General features: G+C 39.9%; 1 protein-coding gene across 4 annotated transcripts in view; it reads left to right on the top strand.

The window, feature by feature from the left end:
* il1rapl1a (interleukin 1 receptor accessory protein-like 1a) overlaps nucleotides 1-25,683 on the top strand; it is a 188,114-nt gene that overhangs the window by 15,409 nt on the left and 147,022 nt on the right. For all 4 annotated transcript variants that reach the window (XM_072444776.1, XM_072444775.1, XM_072444778.1 and 1 more), the window contains exon 2: nucleotides 13,506-13,607. In XM_072444776.1, coding sequence (XP_072300877.1) covers nucleotides 13,526-13,607 — 82 coding nt within the window. In that variant the 5' untranslated portion in view covers nucleotides 13,506-13,525. The remainder of the gene's footprint in view (nucleotides 1-13,505; nucleotides 13,608-25,683) is intronic.

The following is a 25,683-nucleotide window of genomic DNA, read 5'->3' as shown; positions in this document are numbered from 1 at the left end:
TGCATGTTCCGTGCATATAAGCATGTAATGCAAAAATTGAACATTATTACTGTATAGAGGGCCAAAAACACAAAGTGGGCGGAGCCCACTCAAAATTATCGAAAGTACCCGTCAGTGACCAGGGACCCACACCATGAGGTAGGAAAGCGCGAGCGCTTTCCGAAAATGTATAGTTTATGATATTTGAAAAATGGGAAACATTGTTTTCGCATCGGAATATTATTCTTTCTTTCTTTCTTTCTTTCTTTCTTCTTCTTCTTCTCGGGACCAACCCCCCTATTTTTCACCCAGTGAACATTGACGAAAAGTCACAAAAATTTGCACACCTCTAAAAATCGTGCCTCTCTACATTCTGGCTATTTCCCTTTTCTAAAATAAAAAAAATTGGCGCGTCAGCGCCACCAAATGTACCAAAAATGCATTGAGAGATGGGAAATGACCCAAAAAACATCTGATCGTAGAATCATGAAATTTGGCGCAGAGGTAGATGGTGACAAGAGAAGTAAAAAATATTATTACGGCAACGCCGTCCCCCGAACCAAATGTCGGCCATATTGCTTCAAAAATGGCTAAACATGACTTCGGAGTTTTTCCAAACGTCGTACTTTTACGAACTCCTCCCAGGGCGTTGGCCCTAAAAAGCTGAAATTTGGTGAAAATGCTACTGAGGAGTGGGACATCAAAAGTTATCCAAATTACATTGATACCTCTCACGGTCTCGGTGCGGCGAAGCCGCAAACTGTAGCTAGAATTTCAGAAATCTCCCATATTTAAAATTTCTGCCGTTTGCGCAGATAAAGTCCAAATTGCGTCAAATTAGAATCAGTTGTTAAACTCTTTGCCCTAAACCTACTTGAAGTGAAATAAATTCATTTGGCGCCACAGCGCCCCCTACAGCTTTTATATGGAGGTTAAATGTTTAGTTTTGCGAAATTATATGAAATTTGACACACAACTCAATTTTGGCATCCCCATCAAAAAATTCAATGAGACCCATGTCATAATTGTTATGGCGTTGCCGTAACGATGATCGAAGCCTTTCATGTTATTCCAATGGGGAAATCGCCAGAACATGTTTACACTTTAGACTTTCACAAACTCCTCCCAGGGCGTTAGACATATTAACCTGAAATTTGGTGAGACTCATCTTCAGGACCATCAAAAGTTATCCACATTTTCATTCAAAGAGTCACGGTGTCTGTGCGGCGAAGCCGCACATTTTGCCAAGAATTCAAAATAAAATAGCTTTTTGATGGTAAAACAAAGGGGAGAAGATGTGACAGCGTCACAGATTCAGCAGTAGGCGTAATAAAAGGACAATTGGGGCACGTTAGCGCCCCCTCCTCTTGCGGCGTGGCGGCGGTGTGGCGGCGGCGTGGCGAGGGCCGATCATTGCCACTTGCGGCTATATTTAGCTTTTATTTTTAAACATGGCGACTCAATAGACTCAACACAAAAAGTCTACATTGCTCAAATTACAATTTACCAAACTCAATATACAGTGAAGTATTGATCAACCAAACAAACCCCCAACAACACCCCCATATTTTATCTCTAGAGACGTCATTCTAGTACATCTGCTTTTACTTCTGTTTGTATGTTTTGTCCTAATTGGCCCTTATTTTTGGGGCTCCCTTTTCTCTGTGGAGTCATAGATGGCTCAAGGTCCTGCAAACATGCCGTATAGACTACCACAACACTGTGTAAACAAACGCTCAAAATGAAATATTTATTTAATCCCAAATCACTTGAGCTTGAAACTTTTGATTGGCTGCCACTATTGTTCCTCCCACAAGTCGCTCTGACTGGTCCTGGGTTAGAAACAATGCCGTATATATCTTTAGCAGCCAAAAGTGACAGGCGTTTCTGGCTCCTTCTCTTTCGCGAAGAGACGAATGTTCCACCTCGTCCTGCAGCTCTGTTTCTCTGATATGCAGTTATAGCATCGCTTTGGTAAGTTGCCATTGTTTTCTGTTGTTTCCTTGCTTTGTAAATAGGGGCCTGTTTAGTCAGTTGAGATCTTAATGAGTAATTTTATTGCCACAGTTTTGCAGCGCATGACTTGAATGCTTGGCTCACTTCATTTTCTCCAAATCACTCAGAGCACTTTTTACAGTTAGGGTCTAATCCATCACTGCGGGCTGCATTGTCAGAACGGCTATAAAGTTCTTGGATGTACTGTTTTATTCCAGAAAAAGTTTCTTAATAAGGCTCATGCAGAAGGAACAATGAGAGAAGGCGCAGACCAACTTAACGTTTGCTTTTTGCTTAATTGATTTCATTGTCTATGGTTCATCAACAGCCCAATAAAAAAATACAATAATGGCTTTTCGCATATAGTGCAGCTATGTACTTATACTTGCATTAAGTTCTGTTGTGACGGCGTTGTACAACCATATTGCTGGTAAATGAATCTAACTCTCCATTATTCTATATGATATTTAAATAACATCTGGTTCACTCAAAATACTACAGCATAAGAGTAAGTAGAGGCAGTAAGGAAAGATAAGATTGGGAAACTCATTGTCTTATATACAAATGATGTGAGCCTTTTGTTGTGATGGTGAGACAATGTACAGCATGATACTTTGGTAAATAGTATACATCAGCTTTCAGAGAAGGATTAAATCATTTCTTTCTTTGAGCGATACAAATATGAACTATAAAAGATAAAAAGACGCCTGAACCATCTAATATTTAACTCAAAGTCTGTGCAGTCATAAGCATAAGTGTAATTTAAGGAACAAGGCCAAATTGTGAATTGGCCTTGTTAAAACTCATTGTAGTAAATGCAATAATTTTAACATATCCACAGGCTGCAGCTCATAACATCACGCACTGCCTTGTACCTGGCCCAAACGTGTAGCTGGTTGTTGTTATGTATCTGTATCTCTTGCATGTCTTGTAACCTTTGGTAACCCTCCTTTCCTCTCTATTTCTCCCATTGCTCTCTATTCCCAGCTTGTCCCCAGTCAAGCAGAGAATCGATTTTTAAACAGGCAAGACTCTGGGGACCGAGCACAGGACCATTATTGGCCTCATTTAGGCTCCATTGCCACCACGATGGCTTCTCTACACAATAGAATAGACTGTGTCACGGATACCAAAGCGTAAATGCACATTCCAGCTGAAAAGCGCTCAGGCAGACATTTCCTATCTACTGTGAACTTGAAAAAAGCAAACAAAAGGAAAGAAAGGGAAAAAGGCTGTTGGTTTGAAATCACGGACCACCCTGCTAATGTAGGCACATTTCACAGCCAGAGGCAAGAGCAGACTATAGAAATGTATGGCCTTTTCTCCAAGCTCCTCATGACAAGCCACCTTTACATTTTAACACTACTACTTTCTGCAAAGACAGCAACATATGGCAATCTGTTTCCAGTGCAGCTGATGACTTCTGATTCTTCATCGGCAGCTGTGCCCATCTCAGGCAGCTGTCAGGCTGTGAGTGTGCTCTGAGACCGTTCTCCAGGAGGGAAATGTTTCACACTAGGACCTTCAGCGGCTACAGTGAGCTTTGGACAACTAGTTCAAATTGAAGATCTCCTTCTGGACTCATCTCACCCATTGATTTCAGTGCATGCATGAAGAGTCACTAAGCGTTTAAAGATGCACATTTGTGATCTCTCTGGTTTCTGTTAAGCTTCTGTTCTGTTGTATTTGGGACATTCAGAACGTAGATCAATATTAAACCAAATATTGTACAGTACAGTATTTTTTTCGAACCATAGTTCACTTGACAAATCTAATTTTGAGCAGATGTCTTAGAATTGAACAATGTTTCTGGATGAAAAAGTCCGTTTGAAATCATTTTTAAAATAGTGTTGCCCATTGGTCGAGTGGTTGGGGCGATGGCACTGGCTGTGGCATTGTGGGTTCGGGTCCCGGCTGTGACGTTTTGCTGCATCTTCCCTTGCCCTAATTTCGCATTGGGGCTGTCCTGTCTGGTGAAGCCTATGGGCCAAAAAAGACTTCATTACAAAATAAATTGCCGGTAAATTTGTTATTCCAACCCTGTAATTCATGCTTAATTTATAAATTATATATTGCCAGAACAGGAAGTAGCTTTGGGACCAGGGTCAAAATAAGATCAAAATATTAAAGAAGACCTATTATACTTTTGTCTGCTCTACAGTTCTTATCTATGACATTATATTTTGGACACCTCAAACTGCAATATTGATTTAAAATGACTTAAAATAACTTCCACTTCCAGCTTGAAAATCTCTGAGCTGTTTTTTGCCGGCCCCTTTACAGTACGTCACTCTACGTCGCCCTATTGAGAGCTGGCGTTCATGAGCAGACATTTTTTTTTTTTCGATTTGTGCCACACCGGCTGCACGACGCTGGTAAATCCCACGTGTGTCATTGTTTAAGGAAATCAAATTGCAGAAGGAAGTAAAGAGCAGTGACCGTGACACGGGGAGCGGTGAACATGAGGACTGTCGGCGCATTGGCGTCTTGTCCGCTGAAGAGTAGGAAAATTACTGAAATATTCATGAATCACTCCAAATACAATGTTGAGTGGTTAAATTAGACGGGGAATCTTAATATGGCTAAAAGCTCCTAAAAGTTGATTTTGCATAATAGGTTGCCTTGGACAGAACCCAGATAAAAAGTGAGCAGTTGGTACTCAGAAAAGCTGAAATACAATGTAACTTCCATTCTTACAAAATATTTAACAATGTAAGGTGTATTTTATTTGTCATACACGCTTTAATGCATGTGTTGCCCCAGCATTTTCAGTGATTCTGTGACACGGAAGTCACAGAAGCACTTGCCTTCTTCTGAAGCCCATTCACAACAGGATGCTCTTTCTCCGCACCAGTGCATCAGCGCCTATAGCAGCAGTGCAAGCCAAATGTGTGACTTTATACCTGGATCACCGTCTGTTTGAAGGTCTATAGCTGCAATGTGAGATTTCCTCATATCCTTGTCGGTCCCTCTTTGTCATCAATTCCATTAAATTTCATGAAATGCCAAAATAATCCTGCTGTTTGTGAAAGTTTATAGCCTTATTTACCCTCACACCAGTCTGCACTGGAGCGGGCAGAACCGCTTTCACAGACCGAGGACAGTGGAGCAGGCCTGCACTTTGATTGACAGAGTTAAGAGATACGGGTCAAATCTGCACATATAAATGTGTTTTGTTGGTTTAATTCTCTATGTCTATTTTATACAAGGCCTTTAACAATGGCATGTGAAGTGTGACAGGATGTGAAAATGGCAGGGAAAAGGTGCCACTGAGTCTGGGCCCAACCTCTGGAACATGAGCAGTGTCGGCTGGAGTCAGACTGCGACATGCTTCTCCTGTGTCCTATGGTGGAACTGGGACAACCTAAATGGAAAAGCAGGAGCAGTGATTTGTTTTTGAATACATATTTAAACTGAGTATCTGATCGTTTGAGAAGGCACCACCTAAACAGGGTTGGTGTTAAATAATGTGTGCTGTTGGCACTCTCTGGCGCCGCGTGTGATGTGTTTGTCAGCAGTGGTCCTCTGTCCCAGTGGGGTGTGTACACTAAGTGGGCAAATGCTTCACTGGCCTCTGCTCTCCATCAACACAGGCATTGAACAGAGGCAGGCCACTCTGAACTCAACAAGCCACTAAGTCTCCTCACTGATCTCAAGTATTTACATGCTCAGTAACTGTGCTTCTGGGTGAACAACACAAATCGTCCTGTTGTGAGAACTTTAACTACTAACATAGAAATACAAGAAGTCAGTAGCTGAGTCAAGGGGAATGCTGGAGGTTTTGACCATGCTTTGTTTTAAAAAGCCTTTTGGTGTGTTATGGTGGCCAAACCTGCATTTGTATGTCCTTGGGCAGCTGTGGCTACAGAAGGTGCGTACAGTGGCAAACATTTCCACATTTTGTCACGTCACGACCGCAAACGTAAATAAACTGTATCACCATTATTTGTGACCAACACCAACACAAACTGGCACACAATTGTGAAGTGGAAGAAAAATTTGATTAGACCAGATTTGTTTTATTAAAAAAAAAAGTTTAATAAAAAACGGAATACTGCAGAGTGCAAAAGTAGTCAGGGCCCCAGAGTCTCTTGGTTTGTCTCTAACAGCTTTACACACCTACAGACTAAAAAAATGGCCAATTATTCTTTAAATAAAAGCTCAAGCTCAGTCAGATTTCATGGAGAGCGTCTGTGAACACGAGTTTTACGATCTTGCCACTGATTCTCAATTGTATTTAGGTCTGGACTTTGACCGTTCCAATTTAGATCTGGTTTTATTTTTAGGATCATTGTCCTGCTGAAGGTAAACCACTGACCCAGTCTCAATTATTTTCCAGACACCAACATGTTATTTTCCAAGATTGTCCTGTATTTGGCTCCATCCATCTTCCCATAAGCTCTGAGCTGCTTCCCTGTCCACGCTGAAGAAAAGCAGTCCCACAGCATGATCCTGCACCATGTTTGACAGTGGGGATGGTGTGTTCAGTGAGTTAGATAGTGCTTTCCTTTTAGGCCAAAAAGGACCAGAGCACCTTCTTCCACATGTTTGCTGTGTCCCCCACATTACTTCTGGCAAATTGCTAACATGGCTTCTCATGGTTCTTTTTCCACAATTGCTTCTTCTTGCCACTCTTCTATAAAGATTTGTGTACAATTCCCTGTTCATTTGAGCTGTGGATCTCTGCTGCTCCTCCAGAGTTATCATGGGCCTTTTGGCTTCATCTTTGATCAGTGCTCTCTCTGTTTGGCCTGTGAGATTGTGTGGTTTGTAGTTGTGCCATAATCTTTCCATTTCTGGATAATGGATTGAACAGTGCTCTGTGAGATGTCCAAAGTGTGTGAAATCTTTGCATAAACTAACCCGGCCCTCCACATTATTCCTGACCTTTCTGGTGTGTTCCTTGGACTTCATGATGTTTGCTCACCAACATTTTCTTAACAAACTTCTGTGGTCTTCACAGAACAGCTGCATTTATACTGATACAACCTTAAATCCTCCAGTTATGGTTGTGGTGGTCCCTGAGCGCTGCTCCTGAGGAGAGGCCCCAGCGGCTTTGAAGAAAGAGGACAAATTTCCCTACTGGGACAATAAAATGCACCATACCTTACCTTACAATTATGTGCCACTTTGTGTTGCTCTTTCACAAAAAAAAACAGTACAATTTAGTTTGTGATCATGACAAAATGTGTAAAAGTTCCAGGGGTGTGAATACTTTTGCCTGTAAACCAGCGTTTCACTTCAGAGAGAGTGAGTAAAAGCACTCTGGAAAGCTGTAGGCTCAATGCTAAACTAATCCATTATTTCATTAACAGTAGTCATACCAGATAAATAATAAGTGCCACTGACATTTAGAATTAGGTTAGATTAGGATTATTGAACAATACTGTTTTGATAATAGTTCACTTTAAGGGGCCAACACTGACATGTTATTCAAAAGTATTTATCCCAACCATGTTATAACAGCAGGGAGTGGGTTGGCTCAGAAATGTACGACAATTAATCTCTCCTGGTGAAGAGGTGCATGTTGGGACTAAGGCTCGTTAGCTCTCCCACCTCTGACCAGCCTCCTGAGATTAACTGGAGGGGCCTATGGTCAAAGGCAGTCAGGAACATTTAACAAATGCACAGCCTACACCACCAAGTGCATTTTTATTCTGTGGCAGGCGGCAGCCACTCACATTATACTGCCACAAAGTAGTCCTCTGGGGGCTTGACTCACACAGTGACACATCTGGCAAATCACAAACAAAAAACACAAAACAAATGCACTCACACAGTCATGCACACACACACACACACACACATGCATGCACACACACACACACACACACACACACACACACATGCATGCACACACACACACACACACACACACACACTGGTGCAGGGGCAGGAACAGGTTACCATACTAATGTGAGTAAGCGAGTACAGGCCCCAGCAGCTTTTGACACTGACACTTTTGCTGTGCTGCCCTCAGCTAAGGGGGGTGAGAATATACTTTAGTGGCAAGTCAAGCTATCACTTGAGAGAATTCAATTTCAAATCATATAATTTACACAGAGGTCTATGCTATTTCTAATTTTCATGGTTAAATTTGATAATTCGGTTGTAATTGTTTTTTACTTACTTGTTTTTTCTACCCTTATAATACATGACACTAAAAGACATTTCACAGATTACGGCAAACACAAATAAAACAGAAGGAGGGCATCGGAGATAAAAAAAAAAAAAACAGTAACACTTTCCGTTTTATTTCTGCAATCGGAATTTGAATTCATTCTTGAACCTGAATAACTTACTGAGTTGGCCATCGCAGTCAGAGCTTCATAGACCCTCACTGTTGTGATACCATATGAATTATGTATTTAATCGATCTATGGCTAATTACTCATCTAAAATGTATCAAAATCATATTACGTCATTAGCATTAGGTTTTCACAACTCCGAACAATGCGGCAATCAACTGTCTGACACAGAAACATTATTCTTTCCTTCAGCTTTTCATGAGGAATTCACCACATTGTCAGTGAGACCCCTGTACAGTATGTTCATCATTTATTATATTATAAGAAATGGACCAGAATCCACAATGACTACTCCCTGTCTACCACTAGTTCATTGTGTACTTCATTCTAATAACAGGGCAAAAACACATAACATCTGTTCCATTACATTTGCATATTTGCTCCTTCCTGGGGACTGAGCTACATCTAATGTAATAAATGCTATAAAGATATACTTTTTCATAGACTGCTGCACTCAAATTGGATTAAATCGCTAAATCACATGATCAATCATCTACAGCTCACTTGGCCAATACGGCACTGCATTCCCCTGCCTCAAAATGGTACAACTGCTCCAGAGCTTTGGTCTTCAGAGCCTTCTAGACACAGAATAATCTTGTGCTGTTGCTGAAATGTGCCTTGTGCAACATAGGCAAGTCCAAACAAAACAATTACTGTTAGAAACCAGATGTTTGGGACTGCTTAATGTGTGATTTAGTATTAGCTTATATAGACTACATCAATATACTTTACTTATTTCACAAAGATTGATGTTTCAGTTTGTCCAATTTTAAACTAAACATTTTGTCAGGTCTTGTCACCTGAAGTGAGCAAAGTTGTAATTGTCTTGGAGAAACATTAGTAGAAGTCCGACACATTCCCATCCCTGGAGCTGTGGTGCTGGACCAGGGGCCGCTGCTGCTGACAGACAGTAAATTCCTGTGCTGTGTGTGTGAGGTGAGTCAGCAGCAGGCAGAGCAGGACCTCACTCTCACTCTGAGGGTGGAGGGCGGAGGGTGGAGGGCGGAGGGCGGAGGGCGGAGGGTGGAGGGCGGAGGGTGGAGGGTGGGCAGACGGTGAGTGCTACAGCGGCTGATGATGTGTAACTTCATGCATGGCTGAAGTTTCCAACTCAAGCCAAGCTCTGCATGCGCCTCTTCAAACACACCTGTTCCCGAGGCCTTCGAGAAAAAATATGGCTGCAGTTAATGACACAAGTAATGGCTGTGGCTTCGGAGGAGCACCCAATCTAAACACACTGAGGACAGGACGCTTTCACTGGAGGATTTGATTTTCATATTCATCACTATTGTTCAGCTGCTTCAGCTTAGTATTGTACTATTTGACTCATATATACAATATTTTGAGTATGATAAGTTCACTTTAGAGTATATTTATGACGGATTATTACTAATTTATCGAACTTGCAAAGAACTGCTGTCAAACTGGGCCTAATCTGCTTTTTCACACTGACACGCTTATGTGCATTAAACTAAAAATATCTCTAAAGATTGTTGAATAGTCAAATGTTGTATTAAATAATTCACATCTGAACATGTCAGATGAGGTTGGGTGTCGCTTGTTGAAGCAGTAAACGCAATGACTCAAAAAACATCCATCAGAGACCTCCATGCTTGCAGAGCTCTTCAATTAGCCTCATTATAGCTCATGGTGTTTGACCGGATTTGGAGAAAGTCACGGAAGACCCAGTTTGATTTTGTATGACAACAATGCTCCACTGTCTGAGGGTGGCAGGTTGGTGATGTCATGGCTGGCAGCACCCAAAGGCTCTGAGCTCTTGAAGGCACAACATGGCGGCGACACACTGGAAGGAGGACTGACTTTGTTCGGTTTAATTAGAGTGTGACCGAAGCAGAAACACTCTCTTCTAAAACCTGTCAATCATTACGACTAGCCAAGACGATTACAGAGCTTGGGCACTGTGGAATAACTTAAAAAGAATTTCTCACACAAAAAAAGTTTCATTGCAAATTGTCAGAAGCTTAAAGTAGAATGGTGACATGTTATGATAAACGCCTCTACTATGCAACGGAGTCAACAAGCCCATTTCTCTTGCAGCGCGAGTATGACACAGAGTTGGTGGATAATGAAGCAGCAGTCGGTGTTGGAGGGCTAAATGATTGAGGGTTTTTACACAGGTGCAAGTTTGTGGAGAACAACACGAGAATGAGAACGTAGTTTCTTTACAATTGTCCTTTACTGCATGTCCTCTGTCTCTGCCCAGGAAAGGCCCACTGGCACGTCAGTATGAAAAACGCCAGTCCCTTTCTTGCAATTTCCACAATTATGCTAAAGCGCTTAGAAATGGTTCTGCAGAGACAGGGGAAAATGTTTGTGTGTAATGAGGGATACAGTCATTAGGAAAGAAAACCTCTACGATGTTTGGACTTCTGAGGCTGCTTAAAGTCGATGGAAAAGTTCCAGCTACAACTAACAGCACCTGCTCACATTTATGTACTGTAAGAAATGCTGCTTGAAAGTGGTTTGAATTCTATCCTTATTTTTATTTGACTAATAATGTCCTGTGTTTCTGCCCTATCCATTCAATTTCATTCATGGTTAATTTATTTTTCATCTGGACAAAACATCAAACCAAATTGGCATTTCATTGTAACAAACAGAAACGCAAGAAAAAAACAAAAACACAGACAAACTCATACTCATCTATTAGAGAGGTTTTCTTCGCTTTCCAATTTCCATATCCCAACTGTACTTTTAAAATGGTTGTCAGTTTCTACACTGAAAAGGTGGTCTTTATTAGGACTGGAACATGTTAATAGAATAATTGCTACTTTAGCAATTGTATAACTGTTATTTGGACTATTCACTGACTCCAAAACACGTCATGTGCTGAGAGAAGAGGTTTTATGACTCAGACAAAGCAAGATTTACATCCAAAAAACAAAAACCTTTGTCTGTTCATATACTCCATCAGGATGTCCTCAAGTGACATCACTTCTGGGTCAATCTTAGTAAAAAAAACAACTCATATTTGCAGGTCTTTTTGCAATCCAAAGGACAATTTTTTTAATTGAGAGAATATTTGTTAGATTTATTAGATTAATTGATTAGAAAAATAATCATTAGTTACAGCCCAAATTATTATTTTAGTTGCAAACAGTTGCATTTAGAATTTCAGTTACTGTGTCCCATTTTGCTACTGTAGTTTTAAATCCTTCCAGTGTATTGAACGGCACTTTTGACAAAATTAATTGGCTGAAAGACGTGCGTTCAGGTTTGCCAGAGTGTTATTGGCAGTGCCGCTGTTTGTTTCCAAAACACAGGGAAGTGATGGAGGAGGAGAGAATGGAGGCCCTTGTGAGTGCGGTGTAAACAGGTCTGGAAGAGAGGCCCCTTTCATGAACTATGCTAATCTGCAGCCGCTCGTGACTGACCGCAGCCTGCCTCTGCCTCGTGTGAGATAGGACAAGGTGCTCTGCTTTCTACTTCACTGCTTTCATTCACTCTTTTCGTCTGGTTATAAATAAATGATACGTTGCTTTCGGCCGGTCTCTTCTGGGGTTGCTACAGTCAATTGTCTAGCTTCAAGTGAGCAGTAATTGATTTGGCATGTGCAATGTAGGTTTGCTCTTGCTTTACAAGTTTTCAGAGTTTAATGGTGATACAAAAAAGCCTTGAGGTATGTTTCAATTTAGTTAGTTGAAATAATGTTGCTTATAATTTTATCATTACCTCTCAATTTATTTTTATTACAAATGGTTTCTCGTCTCCCCGGGGTCCATATACTATATTAAATATTTTTATGTTAAAAAAAACAACAGATATTTATTATAGTTCAGTGTTCAGAATTTAAATTACTGAAAGTGTTATTAATTTTGTCACGCACACAATTATGGATGTAAAAAAAAGAACAGTGATTGTAAAAGTCCTGCCCTCACAGCTTTTATGAATTAATTTATTTCAAACATGCAAGCGTAAATCTCGAGTCGTGTCACAAATATTGACATCACAAGAGCTCAAGTCAAAATAAAAGCTGCAGGCTACAGAGCTTTAAGTTCACATGTTCAAAAAGGAGTGGGAAGAAGTATAACTTATTTAATCTAACCCCCTTTCCTTTCCTTTCATTTTTCTTTCCCTTCAAATATTCAGCTTCCTGTTACATGTTATGGATGTATTCAATAAATTACAAAAACGTTTCATCGTTTTCATAATTCATAAATATAATGTCTTTATATTTCTTCTTAAATGTCATATGTGTTGTATGGGTGATATGTATTTGTTGACATTTCCACTAAAGGTTGTAGATAATGGGATCCAGGCCAGTGTTGCTGTTTTCTAGGGCCGTAATCCTTCAGTCGCCAAGTCGATTAATTGATCAACGGTGTCGAACATTCATATTCGTCGATCAATTTGATTATTAAAAAAAATCTATGGGCTAATCTAATAGCAGTGAGCTGAAGATTTTGGAGTGAATCATGAGTTTAATCTATTTTACACTTCTCTAGCATATATACCCACACTGTGTACGAGTACTTTTCTGTATAAATATCTGTTGTCTTTAGTCAACCACATCCTTATTGTTTTGTATAAAGAATGTTGCTGTACTCTGAACCAAATTTGAGGGTTTGTGTTCAGGTTAGAGTTGCAAATATACTGCTGTGATAGATACCAGATCGATAATTCTTTATAATTGATAAAACACCCAAAAGTGCTCTGACTGTTTCTTGCTAATGCTATCGGTCTCACCCTTCACAAAGAGCTGTGTTAACTGCATCCTACTTTATAATATGGACTGGCTGTTAAGAGACAATTGCGCCGTGTTGGATGCTGCCTTCAATCTTGCAGGATCCGGGTGCTGCAGAATGAGTCACCTTCATCAATTACATGGATATACTGTATGTACAAGTGAATAAGGGGCAGGGATGTGCCATTCACCAGGTGCTCATCTCAAATCTCTTAAAAAACTGTCCGATTTTTAATGAAGCTGATGTTTCTTACACATGTAATTATTTCTTTATTGATTTGTCAACTTCCCGGGGAACGGTTTTCATAAAATATATCCATGCTGCGATAACCTGTCTCAGTTGCAATGATGAGAGAAAAATCATTAGAAGGACGGCCCCCCAGGGGGAATGGAGGCGGCTGTTTTGATGTGAGCTTGTATCCTAATGTGAATAGTGGCTTTGTGGCGCGTGTGTGTACGATCCTCTCACTGACTGTTCCTCTGTTTCTTCTTTTCCTGTGGTTGTGTGTGTGGTGTAGGTTTGAGGAGCGGGAGGAAGATGAGACCTCCTAGCCCTCTGCTGATCCTCTTCTACGTCACGCTGTCCAAGAGCGTCAAGGTAGTCTCCAAGAGGGGCTCAGGTATGGAAACGCACACGCCCGCACTTACTGCTATTTTGTAACTTGCATAGTATTCAGCCGGCAGCAACTCGTGTAAGGAAAACTTTGACTTTTTTTGACGGATTAGATTAGATTTGCAATTTATGAAATTAAATTAAAAAATCAGGCTTTTAACTATGAATTCCATGCATTCAAGAATACATTTGCAGAGGTTTAAACTGCAGGATTAGCAGGTTCGATACATAATGTCATCATAAAGATATTATAAAGTCATCATTAAGTTAAATAAATGCAGTCTTTAAGATTTGCTGTGCAACCATTTAAGTTGTGATTGCTATTTGATTCAATTGCACGTTTTGCACTGTTCTTTTTACTGTTATGATTATTGGCACGAAGACAACCTTGAAATATTTAATTTTCTCTCATTCAATTTGTATCACAACTCCTCTAAATGACCAGTTTTATTAAATCAAATGTTCTGAATGATACATTTAAGTTAATTAGAAGTTACAAAAGAACTGAGACAAATATTTTTGTTTCTGAAATGTTCACAATTATCAATTAATAATCTTGACATGACACTTCACGCATAATGCAACAGATTACATTATGATTACATATTTCCTAATTGTGGTTCAATACAAAATCCATGTAATTACAAATCAATACGTCGCACACTAAAAGCAAAGGCCAATATTAATTTGTCCATCATTCCACCATTGGCTTGTGTCGCCTCGGCCCTCGTCACCATGTGGTATTTGGGCCTCACTCCCTCAGACGTGGCAGTGGAGCTGAGATGAGTGAGGATATCTAAAGACTAAAGACCTTTAGCTGGGGTTGTTATTGAAGGAACAACACTGACACGAAGAAAACTGATGGCAAACTTATGAACGAGAATGCAGTGAGGCCAAGACATGGAAAACTATGTGCAATTTGTTCAGCTTGTCTTATAGAAAGAGCACACTGTGTAGCGTTAGATAAATGCCACTCAAATAACATTGATTCTGCAAGGTTAGAAAATCAATAGCATAATAAATACAATGTATTCAGTACGTTCATTGCAAACGGGATATTAATTGTATAAACAGGCTGGCGGTCTTTACAAGTACTCGCTAAAAGACAGCGTGGCAGAGTTGTGTAACATTATCTGCTGCAGCTCCATCACTCGTTCTATTGATTGAGTGCCTTTGTGTTGGGCCCATTGTTTATCCTTATGAATTGGCTCCTTGTTGTTGTTGTTGTTTGCTTGTATCGCACCTATGTGGCCGTTGTTTTCGGTCTTTTGAGGATTTCCATATAGATTGGATCTCCGGACAGCACACGGGATCAATCAAGTGGGTCCACTGGGTGCTTCACTCAAATATTGATAGCAGCGCAGTCAATATTACGGCCCGGCCAAGAGGTCAAAGGTGATGGAGTGTCAGCAGGCAGTTTAGCTATTTAATGGCTGTTTGAGAGGCTTCAGCGTCAGTCTGAGAAATCGTAAAAGAGGCGTGTGATGGGTACAACAGGCTCACGTGATAGTCTACATGTATTTTAGGTTAGGGTTAGACTTGTGTGTCATTGGTCAAACAAAATGCAAAAGTTGTACAATCTACTGAAAATCATCCAGTTGTGCTCATAACAACACAGACAGAATCCTTTTTAAATCAAAGCCTTCAATGACAAAGATTGTGGTTGCTAATTGCTTGCCTGAGACAAATAATTCTAAATTTAGCAATTTAGCAAAAAAAAGGAAAGCTAATGCTATGTTCAAAATTATTACTTATTTTTAAGTTATTATCGTTAATGCTTCGTTAAAGTGTACTATGTAACATTTCTGGTGTATGTTTTTGTCGCTTGAAAATATGCTGAAAAACATGCATTCTCACTATGAGCAGGCTCTCCGCATCAAAGATCTGACCTGTAACTTGGCCTGCTTGTCTCCATAAAGATAAGTAAGTTTAATGCCATCCAGTGGAACGTAACAGGCAATTTAAGTGACGGACCCTCCTCTAGAAAAGTTACATAGTTCACCCTTAAGGCCCCAAGAAAGACAAATGGATAACATTTATATTGTGCGTTGTGTCTAAACAGGTTGTGGAGCTTTTCCTCATTGTTCTATACTGCCTTGTTCTGTTGCTGCAGTATTAGCTTTTGACAAATTGAAGTGGATATATATGAAGTGTCAGTGCCGGGCACAAAATGCAGCGGTAAAGATGATTAATTGCGGGATAGGGCCTCGGGTGGGTGATTGTTTCTGGGTCAAAGGTTTGGGACATTACTCTTCATGTGTTCGGGGTGAAGGAGATGAAGCAGTTGGTCTCTCATGGCTGCCATTATATTAACTTCCGATGACCGTCTTTTGGAGCACCCAGCCGTCTTGTTGAAAGAGCCAAAAAGATTCTTATATATTTTGTGCCTCACGTGGGACTAGTTTGTGATTTCTTGCAGGTTTGGGTAAATACACGGGAGTTTCATCTCTCAACCTTGAGGAGGTATGGATAACGGATCAGCTATAAGGACTTGATTAGCGAGGCACTGGATAAAGCTGCACTTCAATTGATTTTCTCCCCACAAGTGTCCACGGCGGATTCCTAGAGTTGTAGCTTTTTGAAATCCTGTAATTATTCAATGTGGAGTCAGCCCGGGCCTGTATTACCTGAATTAATGAGTTTCCCAAAGGTACTAAGAGGCACTGCATGTGCCTCTTATTCCCTCATTGTTTGTGCCACACCTTTGCACCGCTCATGTTTTTAATGACCACTCAGCCACTGTGGGATAGCAATGGGACTAGAATGTAGAGCTGCACAATCGAGGCAAAACTACTGAGCAACAATAACAGCTATACTGTTATTGTCTTTATATCTGGATATTGTTAAGAATGGAAGTTGTTTTTTAAACAGCGATCACGACTAAACTGAATCAAAAGACTGAAACCAAACTAGTCCTAAATATGGAATTGAAATGACCAGTTATGTTTATTTATTTGTATTATTTTTTTTTTTAATTTCTTTTTTTTTCTTTTTTTTTTTTCTCTCCTTCTTTCTCTTTCTTTTTCATTTTTGACAATGTTACTGGACTGTATCTTTATTTACACACAAGTATTGATTGGTCTGTGTTTATTCTTTCAATAAAAAAATAATAATACAAAAAAAAAAAATACTAGTTATGTTAATGATTTTTGTAGACTACCTACCTTAAAATCTAAACCCTAACCTTAACCTATTTGATATTGTATCTTAAATTTAAATCATGTCGTTGATATAATGACATAGAATTTACGTCAATGGAATAGGGCTGCAGTCCATTAGTAGTTTAGTGGTCTAATTATTTTTATTTGGGTTTTAAAAATATATTTGACTACAATCCCTTTGCGTTGCTCCTTCACACACAGCAAAAAAGGTAAATCCTGATGCTAAACGAAACCACACACAAGGGGGCGGGCCTGGCGGCTTGGCTTTCCGATATAATAATTAACATTAACATAGCAAATAAACAAGCAAAGTAAATGTGTTTGACAGAGCTTTATTTATCTTTTATATTGATTACCACAGTACACTGCCGTACAATAAGCGAGTGTAGGTCTGACAAAATTAATGGATTAGCAAGAGCAGAGACGCACAACAATAGAACGCACATATTTTAGGCCTATAGCTCATTTTAATCAAACTCACTACATGTACTCCTCAGATACAAAATAGCGGTTATAACGACGGATAAGGAGTTTCTCAAACGTGCATCTGAAAGTTTATTTCTCTTTGGCATGAATCACGATGCGCATGCTCACAACATGCCGAGTGTTTGCTGCTGCGGCTCTCACTCGACTGCAGCTGGGAAACAAACCTGGCTCTGGGAGATGAGACCGGCACAGAGATGATGACCTGACCAAAACTAACGTGTTACTTTATTTGAAAAAGTAAGATGGGGAGTACTAGATTATGTGGGTGCACAAAACTAACGTGTGACATTCCTCGTTTCTCTAAAAAAGATAAAATAAAATTTAAAAATAAAATAAAAAATATGAGCACTCTGCAAACAATACATACACAATTAGCGTTCTAGTGCTTCACTCACTTCTCTGTCAGTGGTCCAAATTTTACGCCTGGCCAGCTTATTCTGTGTAAGCCCATATACTACATACTGCCCATATGCTGCCTAAGTAGCTGAAATGTTTGCTCGGTACTGCTGTGAAATGAATGCTTTAAGGCGGTTGTATTTTCGCAGTGCAGTGACCAAGGCCTCACTGACTGTGTGAGATTTACTCCAGGGGACTTTGAGGACAGCTCTGACAGAGACAAGCTGTCAGGCCCCATCCATCAGCCTCCAATAGTGTCTATCTCTGAACCAGCTTGGCCCAGTCAGACCTGAGAGGGCCAGTTCCAGCCTCCTCGGTCCCACTGATAAGACCTGTAGTCAGAGGAAGTGTAATGAAACAGGACAGGCTCTCTTTAGTGCACAAACACAATTACCAATTTGCAGAAAGCTTGACGCCCAACTATGTGTAGGAACCTTTTGGAACTTCTCAATATCAACTTTTAAATGTGATAGTTACAAAAAGGGACTTCTGAAAAAAATCTGATAAGGCTTAAAAATAATGATTACACTTTTGAGGATAAATTGTTTTTCATTAACTTTTGCAGATTTAATTTGACATATTTTGTTTCAGGCAAGTTTTAAATGTAATTTAATACAAAAAATATAACAAAGAAATCAGGGGACACTGTTAAAAATTTAGTGAATTAACCTTCAGCCGTTTGAGGCTACATAGTTGATGCTATTAATACCAAGATTAATTTGGCAAATAAATATGTTTGTTTGCCTCAGGTTTTCATGCCATTAGCACATTATTATAGCAAGTTGCCATGGAGACTGTGGTGGATCTTTGATAATTGGTGATAAAAGTTAATTGTCCTGGAAGAGCCACATTCGTCCTGGAAGAGCCACATTCTAGAACTAGTATATATATATATATATATATATATATATATATATATATATATATATATATATATATATATATATATATATATATATATATATATATATATATATATATATATATATATATATATATATATATATATATATATATATATATATATATATATATATATACTAGTTCTAGATGGATATAATACCAATGGTACCCAGTATATTTTACCTTAGTTTATTAGTTTTGCCTTAAATAATGTGGGACAGTGTTTTTCCCAAGGCTGCCATTGCTAAAATGGGAACAGTGGTTACACTAAACATTTTGCCTTTGGACAAAAATGATCATTGCTTCTCTAATCTTGTTGGGAAACCATAAATCCAGGGCTAATTGGATAATTTAGGACCAGCGCCTTTTACATTGCCTCTGTTAGCAGCTGCAGCGCCCTTAAAAACACACTTTCATGCTCCACTTCTACCTGAGGGTTTCCCCATTAATCACTCCAGCTCTGGGACACTAGCACTGGCTCTCCCCGGGGTCAAAGGTCACATGTAGTGTATCATTGTGGGTTTGCCCCATGGGTGCTGCTTGTTTGTCTACCACCAACAAACGTCCCCTTTCACACTCGAGCGAAAACATCTGAGTCCATCTGATTCTGATGTATTGAACACTGTTGGTTGTTTTTGAAGGTATAATTTATTTTATTCATATAGTCTTTCATCTTTAATGTTTTTTGTTATTACTCAAGGGTAAATGTTTGGAACTACAATTATTATGTTGTAATAGTTGCAGACAGCGGTGTAATGATAGTATTAGTGACAGCTTTGGTAATAAGGCATGGAAATCAATGTAGCTGTAGCAAGAATTATAATAAAATGGCACATAGTAGATTTTGCAGTAGTGATAGTAGTTTCACTGTTCAAATAAGAACCGTCTGATAAATATGCGACTCACTACTCACCATACATCGTCTTTGCACCACTTCAAGATGCCGTGTGCACATTTGGTTACTTTCTGACTGTGCGTAGTGCGCCAAGCCGAGTACATTACTAAACACATCTATGGCCTGCTGGCTGGCCTGTTAGCTGGAGTAATGGCTTTTAAACTCTGCCTGCAGGGATGAGTGCAGTGGAGAACCAAGGCATTTAAGTTCAACAACAGAAACCTTCTCACTTAATTTGTCGAGGGCTGGAGAGTTTATTCAATTGCTCCTACATTTTTTTATTTTTTTTATTCTTTAATCAAACCCACATTACAGGTACAATGTAAATAATAGGCTCGTTCAACAGCGAAAACTACTGAATTTGAATTTTCTCCCTCCAACCTTTAAGTGTTCCGTGCTGCTTTTGTAAATATGACTTGTAAACACTAACACTATCTTGTTTTAGTCATGCTTTCTATACTTCAAACTATTGTTATCTTGTAAACAGAGCTGGGCTTGTACAACTTATGCTGCAGCTCATGTTCAAAGTACACAACAGAATTGAAAATAATGTTCATAACATCAACATACAGAGAAAGTTCATACCCAGGGAACATATGGTTGGTTTGAAATAGAATAAATAGGGCTGTTTGTAAGAGTAAAATAGAGTTTGAAGCGGTCTTTAATTGTAGTTTATTTAATTGTAGTTTATTCAAGGTTGTATAAACCTGTTAAGTAATGTTGTTGTTCGTAAAATGTAGTTGGCAATGCTGGTGGAAGTAGCAGTAAAATAAATATAGATAAAGATAAATATTTCAGTCCAGTTTGTGACAAACCTGTTCAATGTTCTGCAAAAGAAACAAGGGCTGCACAACCTGAGCAGAGCCTGTTAAAAATAGAATGGACTTAAAGAGTGAAACCAGCTGTGATGTTGGTGTAATGTAGCATAGTGTCCCATAAGCCGTGGTGCTGTCAACTCACTACGTGCCCAACGATCCCCACAGCACACGTCATGGAAGTGTGTGTTATATTGAAGATTTCCGTATGTGTGATCTGGCAACAATGACCCCCTGACTGTTTCTCTGATATTGCGACGACGCGGCAAAATCGTGCACCAAATCTCTGATAAGGGGCTGTCAGGGATAACTGTAAATCTGACATGGCCCCGCGGCATTGTGGGGGATGAAGTTCGGTAGCGCTGACGCTTGGATAACCCCGCAATAAGTGCAGCGAGTCAGTCATTCACTTAATTTATTTGTCAAGGCACTCTCTTCTCATTTCACAAATCATTTTGGCACGGTTTCTCTGACACTTTTAAAAACCAAATGTGTCTGTGAATAGGTCTGTTCTGTCAGGCAGATGTACAAAATGACACACACAAATAAGATGTAGAGGCTCTTAGTTGTCATGCCTGTCTCGTCGCCCTAGTCCTACAAATGGCTCTATTGGAGGTTAAATCCTCCAATTTCTGGTGAAGGAAAACACAGTAATAGTTTATTGACAGATCAAGTATCCACATTGACATTTGTCCATGGTTCTATGGTCACAGTCTGTCTCAGGTTACATGATTGATCACCCAGAACCGTTAATGTGGCGAGTCTACTGTCATTCTCTTCATCTATGTGTTTACGCTCCGACATCTCCATAGAACACGCAGTCGGAAACTATAGTCAAGAGTAACTCTATTTACTTTGAGGTCATCTGTGTTTGTCTTAGTCAATGGTCTTTGTAAGTACTTTCTCTTAATGGACAGTTTTTCTGAAGTACTGTAAAATAATGAACGCTTTTTCAAGTAATGTTAACAGTAGTTTTGATCTGTGATGTAATCGTGCAATAGGAGACTAGGACAAAGTTCAGTTTTAATAGCACCTGACCACTGAATGTTTTATGTTTATTCTTCTCTTTTAAAGATGCACTATGTAACTTTTCTGGTGACAAGTCCGCTGCCTCCTTGTTTCTTCTGATGTTACAGAATGTTCTACCGTATGGCAATTCACTTGTCGATCTCCATGGACATAGACAGGTTCTGAGGAGAGGCAAGCCCACTCACTAATTCAACTATTTTTTAAATCAATAAAAACACCTGGAATTTAAAAAATACAAGATGGACTGCTCTGGACTATTCTGGACAAAGCAATAACATCTCCTTGACAACAAGAAGGTGCTTTTTTGTAAAAAATAATATACATTTGCCTTGACTAGTAAGTAGTAAGTTGAAATTGAAACTAGGCACAGCATATTTTATACTGTGTGGTTTCTCTGTGTTATTGGTTTGGCCTTTGCTGGAAGGAAAAGAACTCTAAAATAAGTAAATCCATTGAAACCAAGCTTACTCCAGGCAAGGCCAAAATGTATTTACATGTATGTTTATGTATCTCTCTCTCTCTCTCTCACACACGCACACGCACACACACACACGCACATGCACACGCACACGCACACGCGCACGCGCACACGCACACACGCACACGCACACACGCACACACGCACACACGCACACACGCACATGCACACGCACACGCACACACACACACACACACACACACACTTAAATTCCCAATGCCCTGAATTTACTGTACACATGCCTCAACTTTTACTGTGGGTTTACAAAATCCACTACAGAGGCTGTCTTGGACCAGTCAATAGCTCTCTCTCTAAATGATGAGGAATGGGGCGCGCTGCAGTAACGCTGGGGCCGGAGATTGATCACATGCAGACTACTGAAGATTAAATGGCTTCTTGTGGAGAGCCGGACTGCCCCTGGATGGTGCAGTGAGGAGGTAGGAAGCCTTTTTGCCTTTTCTGCTCTACTCGCCACAGCTGCACAGCCTTGGGACAGAGCAGCTATGCAGGAAATCAAGCACCAAAAAAACATACTATATAAGTTTATTGAATCGCTCAGTATGTGTGGGCTTTAGGAAATGCTGGAATATATTATGTAAAGTAGTCTGGGGTAATGTTATCGTCGGTGCAGTTTTGCTGATTTGCTTGGCTGATGTGATCACTGGAAACAATTTGTATTTTTGATTAACCCTGTAATTTTTGTAGCTACATATTTTCACATCTGAATTATGAAAATAGACATACTTTTGCCTTCATTTGAATGATTGCTTGGAGTCAGCAATAGCAATGATACCGGTTCAAATCCAATTTAAAAACTGTGAAAAAAATCTGACTCAAATTGCCTCCAAATTAAAAATATGTATGTTTACATTGTATTGTATTAGATGGTGCGGTAACTAGCGCTTTCTCATCAAAGCAATAATATGCAGTGTGTATCATGATGTGTGTGTGTATGACTCTATTACGATGGGTATGGACTAACTGCATATTTTAATAGCCAACATATGAGGAGGAAGAGGCTTAAAATTCCTGTGCTGCTCTCGGCTGATAATGGAGTAATTATATTTATGTTATCCACCGCAGCGTAAATATGTCGATCTATAAAGTGAGGGGGTTAATCCAGAAATAGTGTTCCAGGTAATTAAATGATTGTAAATGAGGAGAAGTGCAGGGCAATGCCTTTATGAAGATTAAGGTAATTTAGTCATCAAAATGTGATATACAGGCACGTGTGTTCCTCCATCCCACCACAAGTATGTTATGAAAGAAGCTGCAGACGGTGCAAACATGATGCCAATCTCATTTCAAATTCCTTCCTATTGATTTCAATATTCAGTTTTTGTGGTGTGTAGTGGTGCCCAGTTATTTTGGGAGGACTCTTGAACATTTATCCCGGCTGCAATGTCACTATTAGGCAGTTCCAGGCCAAATTGTATTTTATGGTATTATAATATTATACGAAATTATAAATAGGATTGATTAACTTTTTAATGACACCATATTTTTTCTTTTGAGGTTAATGATTGAGAGCCACCACAGTGACATTTTTCAAATTACAGGGGGTTACAAAAATGATCAATTAATTATAGGCACTTGAATAATTAATGCGAGCCAGCCGGAGCGGCAGCTCTACCTGACATATGGAGGTGTGCTTGATTGTGCTTTGACAGTGATTTTAAATGTGGCTTATTACATCAGATGCCTTTGGAAAACCCAGAGGTTAGACTGCAGGCGCTAAAAACTACAAAGACCAGCGTTCTAGAAAGCCCTTCAGGCCATTTAAACTACAATTACCCGCAGTCCTGTGTCATCTCCTGGTGTCAAAGTGATCCACCCTCGCGCACTGTTGTTAGACCATCACAGGCACAAGCCGCACACATCGGAGTAAACGCTTTGCTCTGTGTTCTGGTGCTGCTTTCGCTCATTAGGCAGAAACTTCGAAAAAAACCTGCTTCATGCTGAGAATGTGGGGGAGGAATCTGAGTATGTCTCCAAATGCTAATGAGAGAAGGCTCTTCAAGAGACTGCTTTGTCTTTGGCTCTATTCATCCTCGTATGTCAGTATTGTTTTGTTTTTTTTCTGCTCGCAAAGGTAGGGCAAATTCTAAACCGTTATTTTTATATGTCATTAGTAAGTAGCCTAGTGCAGCCCCATCACCCTGACAACTACATCCCTTCTGTTTCCCTTCTGCTTATCACCATAACAACTAATCTGCTGTAAATAGTGCTGTCTCCTCGTCTGCCTTTATGCTTCACTCCACCAGTTCTTGTCAGCTTGTTTGGACCATGGCACCACCCTGCTCCCCCTGTGCGCTCTACCCGTGTTCCTATTTATTGCTACTGCTTTTGGGTTCATTTTTTCTGTGCCACTGCAGATGTGGGTGGTTCTGGTGACTGCACAGTAACCTTTCCCCTGCCTCCCCTGCCTCACATTGTCAAGTGCAGGAACTCTGATAGCGATCAATAAAAAGAAGCTGCAACAAGCAAACTTGGAAAGGCTTGATTTTATCCTCTTCGCTAAATAGATTTTCTTTTGTCTCTGCATTGGGGAAAGTGCCTGTGCTGGTGTGATTGTTGGTATTTGATGTGCATCGAGGTGCGTCTCGGGAGGATCAGGATTGGTACATGCCTTTGTGGTTGACCTAAATGTGTTATTGACAGTGAGCCCGGCTTGACAACTTGATTGGCCTACTACGCACCCGGATTAACAGCTCCGGCTGGCAGGCTTTTTACAATCAAAGATCAAGCCAACGCCACGCAGGTTGGCTGAGTAGCGGTGGGATTGACTTAACAGCCTGATGTGCTAATGCAGAGTTATCCCAAGGTGGAGCACGATTGCAAGGACACACAAAAACTCAGGAATAGGCATGGAAACATTAGGTGACAAACTCCATTATCACACTGGGGCAAAACAACATTCAAATTGATCCCATTTTGAAATCTCCTCTTCTTCCGATCTTCTAATCAGCCGCACCAAACATCCGACCCTGCAACACCTCTCAACCTATTTCATGTTTTCCCACCATCGTCTGATTGGATTTGATTATTTATTTATTTTTCATGGAACGCTCAAGGGAAGCCCTCCTGTATTGCAGGTTACAACCGCCCACCCCTCACCTACTCTCCTGATAAGTGCATGTTCAAGCACTGCAAGCCTTAAGAGGTTGTGAGAATATTGATATCACTGCTTATGAATGTGTAGGAGGTGGATTAGTTTTACATAGTCACAGAAATGGACACCTATCCCGCAGAGTCCATAATTCAAGTGAAGATTCTACAGTTCCAGTGTAAACACTTCTCCTTTAAGTGCATATTATAGCAGGTTTTTATGTTTTCCTAGTTATGACTTTGTAAGGTGGGATAGTACATCTGGTAAATACTTGTCACAGCTTTACAGTGAAGTGGTTTGTGAAGAGAAGATTTAGTTGAATATTACAAGAAGTGGTGTTGAGTTTTAAAACACAATCCCTCTATCTGTTATCAAAAAGCAACATTTCGTCCAAAATGCCGGGACAATTTACATGTTACAGAGACAGTTGAACAATCATTTCACCGAATAAAGGTGTTATCGTGTATCATTATTTGTCAAATCCTAACTTAACATAATCTAACCCAATATGGTTGCATGTAGTAACAGTTGTGGAAATACCTCTACTTATGTCACATCTGCTGCTCATGTCCAACCAGGAAGTAACATTATATACTTCACCAAAATTGTCAAACTGAGGAAAATTAGGCAAAATGTCCAAGAAATATTTTATTTATTCTTCTTGCTGACACCGTGTGGCTATAGTTACAATTTGAATCTATATCTTGTCATGGTAAAAAGCTAACAACAGACAGAGTAAGGGTTAACCCAAAACTAACAGGTCTAACTGTCAGACCTGAAAATCTTGAACCCTATTAACCTTCTTCCAGTA

This window comes from Eucyclogobius newberryi, unplaced genomic scaffold (assembly GCF_026437365.1).
Source record: "Eucyclogobius newberryi isolate DKJ021-1_F unplaced genomic scaffold, fEucNew1.0.hap1 SCAF_14, whole genome shotgun sequence".
NCBI lineage: Eukaryota > Metazoa > Chordata > Actinopteri > Gobiiformes > Gobiidae > Eucyclogobius > Eucyclogobius newberryi.
The sequence above is the reverse complement of the archived record's forward strand: the minus strand, read 5'-3'. Positions and strand labels throughout refer to the sequence as shown.